Source organism: Pteropus medius, unplaced genomic scaffold (assembly GCF_902729225.1).
Source record: "Pteropus medius unplaced genomic scaffold, Ma_sr-lr_union100, whole genome shotgun sequence".
Taxonomy (NCBI): Eukaryota; Metazoa; Chordata; class Mammalia; order Chiroptera; family Pteropodidae; genus Pteropus; species Pteropus medius.
The window spans coordinates 2,242,504-2,254,081 of record NW_024340695.1 but is presented as its reverse complement, the minus strand read 5'-3'; the positions used below and the strand labels follow the sequence as shown (position 1 = coordinate 2,254,081).

Sequence of the window (11,578 nt, the reverse complement as noted above, 5' to 3'; positions counted from 1 at the left end):
TTTAGATCTATAAAGGATCAATTAAAAAACAAGCATGCCATATATCGCCAAATATTTTCTTGAGATTATTTTTCTTAAAAACTGACAAACAAAAACAACACTCTACCCATTCTATTTTATCCTTAAGGCTGGTTCAAAATACCTAGGACTTAAAAAAAAATCTCTGCCCTCCCTAATTGAATATAAATGCATTTCACATGACTGATTTCAAGGTCATTTAAATGCTGACCTATCCTACCACTCAAAAACACCATCAATGAATTACATTAAACACATATAATTAATTCAGGCAATTATAGATATAGAAATTTAATTTACATTTAAATCTTTGTTCATCCACTGGGACAACAAGCAGCTCTGCATACCTACACCTTGTCAAGTAACCTGAATATTCCTGCACGTATGCTTCTTCTAGTTCTCATCTCTTCATTTAGGCAACAGGTTCTCAACCTTAACTGCACATTGAATCGCCTGGGAAGCCTAAAAGTACTGACATGATGCTGGTTCCCACAGCCACAAATTCCTATCTAGAGTCTTTACAAAGTAGTGAGTTTTAAAAGGTCCCGGAGTGATTCAAATGTGCAGAGTAGGAGTGAGAAGGGTCCATCTAGCCTCTCTCTGGGAAGACAAGCCTCTAATGGACAGTGACCAGTCTGCATCATCATCCTTCAGGACCTCTAAAGCTTTACTCAACCTAACTCTTAATCAACCACTCGATAATTTCATTCGGATTCCTAGGCTCATCTTTATTTCCTATCCAGAAATTCACGGGATAAAATATCAATCTCTAGCTGTGTTTTAGACATTTCTCTCTCGTAAACTTTTAAATTCCATAAAGTAAGTTAGGCTGAAGGGAAATTAAAATATAATTTGATGATATGGTTAAACAGTCGTTATGGATTTTTCTTACTTCTGTTTAAAAGAAAAGGATAGGCCCACAAACCATCTGTAATTTTAGAGAATCTACAGTAAAATTATCAATTCCTCAAAGTATAAACTACCTAAATGTGTCTTTATTATTGCCCATCTGATTCCACCACTTGTTGATTTCAAACAGGTTTTCAATACTGATACACATCCTGGGTTCAAAACTGACATCCTCCAAAACTTAAACATTAAACTCCTGAGAGCCTTCAAACAGCTTTCTTCATTTTGCCAAACCAGACCACTTCATTATCATTATTATTTCATCATACAAAAGTGTGAAAGATAACACCTGCCCCACAAAGATAGCATGAGGATTAAGAAGCAAAAGCGTTTTCGCACTGTGGAGAGTGCTCTAGAAATTTTAATTTATTTACAGCAGCAGTGTTGCCTCATGAGAACTATGTGAAAAGTAGAGGCAAGTGAGAAGTTGCGGGTAACTACTTGTCAATACACAGAAACACCAGCAGGTGTGGAGGAGATTCACAAACTACTGAGGAGCTCCTCTAGCTCTCAACCAAAAGCAGCAGAAACGCATAATTCAGGACTCACATCTCCCAGACTGAGACCGAACTAGTGGCGTTACTTGCAAACACATGTAAACCTCATCTCCTTGGAAAACTGCTAAACAATAAAACGTTGCTAACGTGCAGACCCAGGTACTCCGATCCCCGCCAGTGTAGGTTATGTACCTCTGGGATGTAATAGATCTGCATGCCGAAACACGTGTGCACGTCTGAGACGCTGAACCAACACGCATCCATAAACACTATGAATAATACTTGCGAGAATGTATGGCTTTCTCCTAAGAAATGTTTAAAGCACGTTACCCTAATCAAGTCTTTCCTATCATACCTTGCTTGCCTTCCCTGCGTGTTAACCGTGTGCCGAAATTGGGGAGCCTTACCAAGAGTCTAGGTGGATGGGGGGTGACGGCCCCCGCCCTGAATTCCCGTTAGTCCAACCTGCCATCCCAAAAGGGGACCTATCCAGGCTGGCCTCCTGGAGACACACCTGCGCCTTCACACACCTACCGCGGCCGCATCATCCGTGTCGTGGTCACCTGGGCAAGGACCAAAGTCGGAAGGGAATTCCCTCCACCGCGGAGCTCGGATGATGGAAAGCGGGACCCCAGCAAGTTTTAACAAACAGATGGTTGAGAGGGGATCAAGTGGACACAGCCAGAAAGGGTCATAGCTACTCACCCAGCCCTCGAAGGTATCCGAGGCGCCGGCGGTGCGCAGCAGCTCGTGGAATTGCAGGGTGCAGTTGGCCACGAAGTGGTCGTAGCCCAGGGGTGTCTCGTGGAAGACGGCCAGCTCCAGGTGGCCGCCGTCAGTGACGTTGGCGCAGAACTCCTCATTGTACGTGGGTTTGTTGGTCTTTTGCTTGGTGCTGGTCTGGCCCACACGCACCTGGTCCACACTCACTGTCAGGTAGGGATCCAGCAGCTGGTATCCCTTCTTGAAGAGCGAGTGGCGCAGGGACCAGCGAGTGGGCTGCAGCCCCACGGCTTCGCCGATGCGGACCCTCAAGTAGCCATTGAACTTCATGGTGCCAGACGACATGCCGGCGCCACTGCCCCGGCCCCGGGGGGCCGCGCTGGCTCGCAGCGGGAGAGCCTGGAGCCCCTGCTCAGGCCAGCCCTCGCGGCAGCCGCAAGAGTGGAGTCAGCTCCTGGGAAAAGCAGCGCCCAAGCACCCCTTGCCGGGCCATTCTGCCTTCTCCGCGGGACCTTCCCCTCCCCTCCTTCCCTCCCTCCCGCCCTCCCTCGCGAGGTGGAAAGGAGGGGAGCCCGGCGCCGAGCTAGCAGCGGGCCGGGTGAGCCCGACTGTTCCTTTCGAACGCTCGGCACTTCCCGGGGGCTCGAACAAGACTCGCCCCTTCTCCAGAGCCGGGAGGCTCCTCTCTCCGGAGAGCCGGAGCGACCCGTCCGGTTAGCTCCAGCCCCAAGCGTCTTTCGCCCCCGCCTCCTCCTGCTTCTCCTCCTGCCCCCGCCTCCGCGGGCTCACGCTCTCCCCCACCCGGTGAGCTTCAAACCAGGAAGCAGCTGCCGCCGCATCCCGGACAGGAGCTTCGCACCGCCAGCCTCCAAGTTCACCGAAACCCTGCTCGGGGTCCCGCACCTTTTGAACCCCAGGGGCGTGGCGTGCAGTCCCAAGTCCCGCCAGCCCTGCGGTGGGTCAGCGGCCAGGCGCACGCCGCGGCACAGCCCCGCGCCTGCCTTCTCGCCCTGCTCTGCGCGCGCTCCCTGCTGTACCGGCGCTGGCGGCGTGCTTCCCGCTGGAGGCCACCCCAGGTGTAGGCCAAAAAGGGAAGAGCTCGTGGCCTAGCTGGAGCAAACACCTGAGGCATGGGCGACAGGCCCGGCGAGGGCTGGAAGGCAGGAAGGAGGAGGATGAGGAACAAGGGAACCAGAGCGACGTGGAGTCGCCCGTGCCCTCCCTCCCACTCTAAAAGGTGGGCTGACGACCCCGCCTGGCCATCTGGGAGAAGCCCTAGCAGGAGGTGGGCGCCCTGTGGGGAGGTTCCTTTTCCTAATCTGAACAGGGATGGCTCATCCCGGGTTCAACTCGGGCCCATCCTGTTTGTGCGCCTTTCCTGCAGAGAGTAATTACACGTTTTCATTTTTTTTTTTTTAATAGGGCAGTAGTAATGATGGAAATCCTGTCCTCCTCCTTCCTCCGAGAGGCGTGTCTTGTTTCACAAAGAGCAGGAAAGGTCGGTTCTGAAGACACACATGGCCGAGACGAAATAAGACTCTTCCTCTGTGGGGTGGTTTCTGATCCACCCAGCCTTGCACTGCAAAGGGAGAAGACATTCACACACACTGCCCCTGATACATGTGTGCCGAAAAAAATCGCCACTTCAAGGCACACCCCAGGTTGTTAACCGTGTCTGCGAGTCAGAGTGGGCAGCCTGCTGTTCCTTCCCACTCGTGGCCCCAGCGGTTTTTGTCCTCTTTCAGTCACTCTGCTTCGTTGCAAAGCTTGCTGCCTAAGGGCCAGCCACAACCAATTTGTCTCCTATAAAGCCTAGGCCATTCTTAAGATGCTTAATTACATTCTGTCTGGCTATTCAGGTTTCCTTGGAAGCAGATGAGTCTTTCTAGCCCCCTCCCCACAGTGCCCTGTTTGAGACTCTCACACTGAGTAGGTTCTCAACAATTTCATGAGTGAATGGAGGCACGCTATGGAATGAAAACAAGTAAGAACAATGGGCCTGTGGGGGAGGGACTGTCTTAAAATACTAAAACTTCCTGAAGAGAACAGGGAAGGGATGCAGCACATCATTCTAATGACACCTTAGCTTTAGGCGGGGCTTGAAAAAGCAAGCTCCCAAACGTCCAGGGAGCTCCTGTCTGGTTCTTCTGCTCCAAGGTCAAGGAGAGCATCTGGGTCAACTCTGTCACTCTCTCCTCCAAGGAGTGGGACTCTAGCTTTAAGAACCACTGAAGAGTTTGCTATTGTTGGGCTTTGGCATTAAAACAACAGTCTCCAAATGGTGGGCAGCCCTGGGGTTGGGATATGAGGGAAACAGATTATCTTTGCCCTGTCAGACCAGACAAACCTGGGCAGTGGTGACAAAGCAATGAGCAGGACAGCCTTGGTCTCTGCCCTCCTAGGGTTTACAGTCCCACAGAGAAGAGAAACAACAAATAGATCACACATTCGGAGGGGGCAGTGAAGGAAAAGCCTGCGGTGTGATGGGACAATGGATGTACTGCAGGGGGTGGTCAGAGAAGGGCCCCTGAGGAAGTATTCTGAAGGATCAGCTTATTCAGGGTTCCTGAGAAAAAGGACAGTTTGACTTGTTTGGGGAACAGGGAAGACTCCATGTGGCTGGAGCCAAGAAAGGAGAGGGGAGAGTGGTTGATATGAGCCTGAAAATGTGGGTCAGGGTCCAAAACTGACCAGACTTTCCATCTTCCTCCTCAGCTCTCATTCTTTGGACATTATTCACGGGCAACCAAAAGTCTCTGAAGGCTGTTAAGCTGGGCCAGGACAGCATGAGGTTTGTGTTTTAAAATTTCTCTCTAGGGCTGTGCGAAGAATGGATTGGAAAGAGCAACCAGTTAGGAGGCTGTTGCCGAAGTTCAAGAGAAAGAAAATGGTGACTGGGACTTAGGTGGTGGTGATGAAGATGAAGATAAGCAGATGGATACAGATATGAGAAGCATTTAGGAAGTAGAATTGATGGGTTCTGGTGATGGATTGAATGGAGAGAATGAGGAAGAGGAAAGTATCAAGATTGACTTACAGGAATCCAGCTTGAGCAACTGTGTGAATTGCAGAGCCATTAGTAATTAGGAAACACTAGGGGAGGAGCAGATTTGTGAAGGGAGATGAAAAGTTCAATTCCAAACATGCCAGGTTTGATTTATCTTTGATATATTTAAGTGGAAATCTGAAGTAGGCAATTAGTTATGTGGTTGTAAAGCTCAGAGGTATAGTCTGAGGTTAAGACATAAGTTGAGGAGCCATCAGTACACAGACAGCAACAGAGGCTAGAACAGTGAATGAGATCTCTGTTACAGGAAAAGATTGGAAGAGAGTGTAGCATGCTAGAATGGGGGTCTAGAAAAGAGCTCCCCAGAAACTTTAACATTTATAGATGGAAGAGAGACAGGCAAGGGGGTTGAGAAGCAGCAGCCAGGGAGGTGAGAGAAAAACCAGGAGGATGTGGTGTCCAAGTATTGTGGAAACCAACCAAGAAGTTTCAAACAGAAAGGAATTGGTCAGCTAAATCAAATGATCCTGGGAGATTAAGTAAACAAGGACCAAAGAAGCCCATGTGGAGATGGCAATGGGGAGATCCTTAGTCATCTTTGAGGAGTTTCAGTAAAGGTGTGGGAGCTAAATCTTGTGTGGAGTAGGTTAAGGTGAAAAATAAGAAAGTGGAAAGAGTAGACATTGTTTCAAGAGGTTTGGCTGGAATGGGGAGGAGAATGAGAGCTGAGGAGGAAGATGGAATCACTAGATAGAGGGCTTTTTTAGTAAGGGGAAACAGTACAAGAGAGAGATCATACTGTTCTGGGACTGCAGGAGGGAACACCAGCCAAGGCATTGGTGAAGAAATGGGCCTTAGTTTAAAAAGAAATATCTATGTTTGTGGCCCTCAGCCTGCTGTCCAAAATTGCCTCCATATAGCCGGGGGAAATGGTCACCAGCAGCCCCAACTTCCCAGATTTCCAGCTTCATGGCCGCAGTGGAACAAGGATTTTCTCTACCAGCATCCTTAAATCAATCTTGGGGGCAGGGAAATTCTGATTGTCTCCAGCCTGTGTCATGTTTTATAAGTGGCTCCTGGGGGGCACTAGGCAGGTAGTAGACAGCACACAGTATAAGGTCCCTAGAGGAAGGGACGGTCTGCTGATACGAACCTCACTTGTATCATAGCTTTTATTCAGAGCTAGTCCTCACTTTTAAAGAAGGCAGGGGAGCAAGAAGTCCCCTCTCTATGTACATCCTATCTTGCTTACTAGTGGCTTGCATGTAATACAATATAGCAAGTTAAATATTTATATTGACTGCTTTAAAATCTATAGTATAGGTTCTTTTGTAGACTAGAGGGTTTTTTTTCTTTTTTTCCTATCACTATTACTGTTTCTTGTCTTAGCCACACTATAACTTTGGACTTCTCCATATACAATTCTTTATACATTTTCTAAATGCTTTTATGATTGATTGATTGATTGATTGATTAAATCACTGCCATTTTTCCTATAACTTAAGGAACATTTCACACAATTTCCATTTCACATTAAAATAGAATTAGAGAATTAGGAGAATAAGAGCCAGGTCAAAAACTACCCCATGTGACTATTATATGTCACAGGTTTTGGAGGGCATTTGACAGCATACATCAAAAGCTTCAAAGTAAGAAATCAGTTCTTTGCCTGAAGAGGTCCAGCAATAGTAGAATGACAAAGCACAAAATAGCAACTCAATAGAATATTAGGTAGTTATTAAAATGACATATGACAAACAACATAGAAAAAAGTGATAGTCAATAACATTTTGAAAATCTAGAGTAAGAAATACAAATATTCTATGAAGTACATAAAAAAACATATACCAAAGGACAAAGATTGGAATACAACACGGGTAAATGAAAACAGTTCTTAGAGTGTTAGGCTTACAAACAAATAATAAACACACTGATCTGAAAGGACTCTGAGGATAAAATAATTCACATAAAGCATGTGATAAATTGCCAAGCACATGTACACTTCAGTTGTTACCTTGATTGGCATATTATCATGTATCGTGCACCCACCAGCACTGTAACAAGGCACTTGACTAACATTATTTCATTTGATCCTCATGACAACCATTGAGGTAAGATTATTATCTCTGTTTTACAAATAAGGACACCAAGGGTCAGAAAGTTTAAGAAAATTGGATCACAGAGTTAATCTGTGTTAGGGCTGAGATTTGACCCATTTTTTAAATGCACGCCTAGGCCCACCCCAGAGTGGTTCTAATGCATAGTAAGATTGAAAATTTCTGTACACTGAGAACAGAAGGAAGGTTGAGATTTTCAGCCAGCAGGAAAGAGTGGGATGCAGGTCAGGAAGTGCAATGGTGCTGTTCCTTTCCCATTTCTGAATTTGCAAAGGTATACATAATGGTATATGTATAAAGGTACATGTAATGTGGCAAAAGTAAGCCACCATGTCCTACTTATAGGTCTTTCAAAAAGAACAGAAAGAGGTAAGATATTTCACAAATATAGTAACATTTCTCAGAATAGAAGGAAGACACTAGTCTCATATTGAAAAGGACATGGTGTATTAGGCAGAATGATTAAAAAAAGATCTGTACCTAGATATATCATTGTGAAGTTTCTGAACACCCAGATAAAGGGAAAGATCTTCAAGCCAAGCCAGGGGATGGGAGGGATGTGAGATGAGGTCAGAGTGGTAAGATCTTCAGTGAGCCAAGGCTCCTGATACACCAGTCAGTGTGTCAATGGATGAACAGCTCACAATGAGAAGGGGAACAAGGGAAAGGAAGTCTGTAGAGAAAAAGTCCTACAAGGGCAGATGGAGTGGCTGGGGAGGGCTTCTTACCCTTCTTCAGTCTTCCTCAAAAAGAAGGGCCTTAAGTTGCTCTTTGCCTCAAAAGCCCACTTATGTCAGAAGATTCTAGAAATTGAGATCAGAACAGAGGAGCCATGTAAGGTAACAGTCCCATAAAAAGCAGTCAAGTTGGTAACGCTTTGTACCGACAACTACCTAGACACGGCCTGGTGATCGAGAGCAAAAACTCCATAAAACATTTCTGCCATTGTTAATAACAGGAAAATCGAGTGAAGTTAAATATTTTATGTGTGTAAAGAGAACAAATACAAATCTCTCTCATGACTCTTTTATTTTTTGACACAACTCATCTGTTCAAATCGACCCATATTAGAATATTTTCATTTGAATCTTTTACATTACCTAAGAACCTTTCTTAGTAGCAACATGGAAACCTGGAAAACTTTACAGGTATTCTATTAAGAAACAGATTCATAAATGTCTTCAGCCTGAATTATAGTTTTGTGGATTAAAAAAAGACATACCTCACATTCAATAAAAGATGAGATAAATACTTTAGGAAAGCCAAGACTCATTGCATTGAGTCACCTCAAACATTTCTTTGTATCCACTTCTGTAATAACTTAAAGTAGCATGTCACCAATGAGGCAAAAATACCTTTTCAAATTAAAATAGTTTAAAATTCCTTAATTCTGAATGCAAAACATACTATAACTCCTCATTTTTAATATTTTTCTTGGCATTTTAAAATAGTGATATAGTGATAGAAGCAAGTGAATAGAGTTTGCAATAGTAATAATTTTCTCTAAACCTACTATTAATATAGTCAGGTTATTCCATTAACTTTTCTCATTTGGTTCTAGTTCATTAACAAGCCAAGAGGTTATTAACTACAAGTAGCAACCAAGTTATTAGATTTTATGGCTTGTATAAGAAACCTGTGAGAGGAAAATGATTATTGTGCTCTAATAGCATCTTTCTCTCGCCCTTTACTGGGTTTTCTCCATGTCTTGTTGATGGCATGCTCTGATTCACTCAGTGACCATCTAGTCCATCATTCCACTCTGGTCGCTGGGCAGTGTATTCAGACTTTTCAAAGTCCTCTGGAATTGCCTTTAGGTCATTTGTAAAACTCTACATATTTTTTCAGTCTTTAAATTGGATAGTTTTATAGTGATAAAATTTAATATATAAAAACGATTTTTGTAAGTTCAAATGATCTTAATATTAAGATCACTTGGGCCTTCTCCACTATGCTTTTTCACAGCTATATTACTGGGTGGAGGGAGGGGAAGGGGAGTTTCACTTGAAATAGAATATTTTACCAGAATGTAGCCGTAACTATTGACTATAGTAGCCATTATAGAGTTTCACAATATATTGGTAGTGAAAAAGCAGGCAATCAATCTGTAATGCAGCAGGATTCTATTTGGTATAAAATGTATATGTATATGTTATGCATCTGTGTAAATATGGAAGCATATACCCCTAAATATAAACAGTGGTTATCACAGGTCATAGATTATAGTGCAGAGTCCAGCTAATATAGAGATTGAAAATGGGACTCTGGAGCCAGACTACCTCCTAAGGAATCCTATTTCTGCCTCCTCCCAAATCCTGTCTCTCTGACTGCCTCAGTTTTCTCAGCTGTAAAGTGGGTTACTATGAGTTTCATAGAAGTTATTTATAAAGCACTTGAACAGTACCTGGCACATTGTAAGAAACTTTATAAATGTTTATTATTATAGATGGCTTTTTCTTTTCATTTATTGGTAATTTGCGGTTTTTCTATAATGAGATTTTTAGCAATTTAATGTACGTTTTTTAACTAACTACTCACCAAATCACAGATAAAGTTGACTTTAACCCTTTCAAATTGTAATCATTTCCTGTCGTCTTTCTGGTGAAACTTCAACGTTTTCTAATTCTTGGAAATGAAAAAGCAGTTTGGTCCCCGTTCCCAAGAACTTATAGTTCATAACCAAGAAGCATAAAAAAGACTTCTTGTCCTTGAAATCCTGGTAATGAAGCGTAAAATTTTCACATCAAACCCAATCATCTTTCTCATGCAAGGAGAAAATTTTAACTTTCTACAAAACTGATCAAGACATATTCCTACCTTAAAATCCCCCAAATTTCTTCTCCTTCTTCCTTTTTAGAACTCTGAATTGAGGCATCTGTTTTGAACACAGAAAGTTAACAAATGTTTGCTCTAGATACTAGAAGAGCAGAGTAGTAAATCAAGGTACTGTTTATTTTCCTTATTAATTTAATGAAGCCCCACTATGCCATCAACATAATTTTAGCTCTAGAAACCAACACTTGATAGCAGGGCAATTCAGACCTTTCAACCACGACCTTTAGAGGAGAGTGGGGAGTTGGAAGGACCAGGAATTGGCATTTCTGATGAAGTTTAACAAGCCCAGGTGATTCTTCTGCACTAAGGTTTAAGAAACAGCATTAAGGCATATGAGACAATAGCTTTCAAAAACACGTTTGCATTCTCCATAATTGCTTGATGATCTCAGAAAAGTCACACAATTAAATGCAAAGTCCTACAGTATTATATAAATGTTATCAGTTCTGCCTCCCCCTGCGCTCACTTTCCCTTCCCCACCCCTCATCCTTTTTGCCTCACGCTCTATGCCATGTGCCCCTCTGGCATGAGGAACTGGTGCTCAAGACCAGGCACAGACCCACCACCCACATGGCTCAATCTTGTCACCCACAGCAGAGCCTCTCCAAATCAGAGGCAGAATTTTTGACACATTCTCTTAGTTCAAATACAATCGCTCAAATTGAGATTCTAAATATGGAAGAGAACTTGAAAAAAAAATAGCACCAATAACAAAAAAACAAAAGAGAGATCTAGTGAGTATAACAAATAGAAAGAGAGAAAATAAGCTAACGGGTTACATGGGCGTGGAAATACAAAAGCCACATACTAAGATGAAACTTAGGCTTGATACAGGAGAAAGGAAGAAGCCAACAAAGGAATTTTACACATTTCCCTGAGTTATTCATTTTTTTTAAGAGTCTGAACAACTGAAATCAGGAAACACCTGTGCTTGTTAACATTAGTTAGGAAATGACTTTAAAAACTTGGACTCGGTTTGAGATAACTGATGGCAGGCCGTGATATCATTCCAGCATCTATATTTCCATGTAAATACACAAGCTATGTCTCTTAGTTAGAGTTCATTTTTCTAACAGCAATCAGAGACTCTATTATATTTATGAGGTAACTATAATATATTTTAACTTTTAAAATTACCTGGCACTTAGCCACATGCTTGTTTTTTGTTCCCATTTATAATTATTTGATAATTGTTATAACCACCCAGAAATATGGCCATCATTACTCTGAGATAAAAATAAATGTATAGAATGAATATTTTAAGATGAAAGACAAAAATATACCATTGTAATAAGAAGATGGGTGAGAAAGTAAAAATTAGGATACAGAAAAGATAATCCTTTTGCTCTGAAAGGTGTGCTAGAAGACTCCAGACAAAATCTTTATTTTATAGATGAGGAGCCAAAACTATAAGTTGAGCATTACCCTCCTGGTGTTTTCCATATTCCCTGGGTCTTCAGAATGTAGGGCCA

General features: G+C 43.0%; 1 protein-coding gene and 1 long non-coding RNA gene across 2 annotated transcripts in view; one reads left to right on the top strand and one right to left on the bottom strand.

Annotated features, from left to right (window-relative positions):
• Positions 1–3,020, bottom strand: part of PRKCH (protein kinase C eta) — a 197,890-nt gene extending 194,870 nt beyond the window's left edge. The window contains exon 1 of the mRNA XM_039864425.1: positions 2,130–3,020. Within this exon, the coding sequence (XP_039720359.1) occupies positions 2,130–2,492 (363 nt within the window). The 5' untranslated portion in view covers positions 2,493–3,020. The remainder of the gene's footprint in view (positions 1–2,129) is intronic.
• A 130-nt stretch (positions 3,021–3,150) lies between these two features.
• LOC120603723 (uncharacterized) lies at positions 3,151–3,945 on the top strand. Its single transcript, XR_005653105.1, has 2 exons — positions 3,151–3,384; positions 3,570–3,945. It is a non-coding gene; the product is annotated as an uncharacterized LOC120603723 (long non-coding RNA).
• The last annotated feature ends 7,633 nt before the right edge of the window (positions 3,946–11,578 follow it).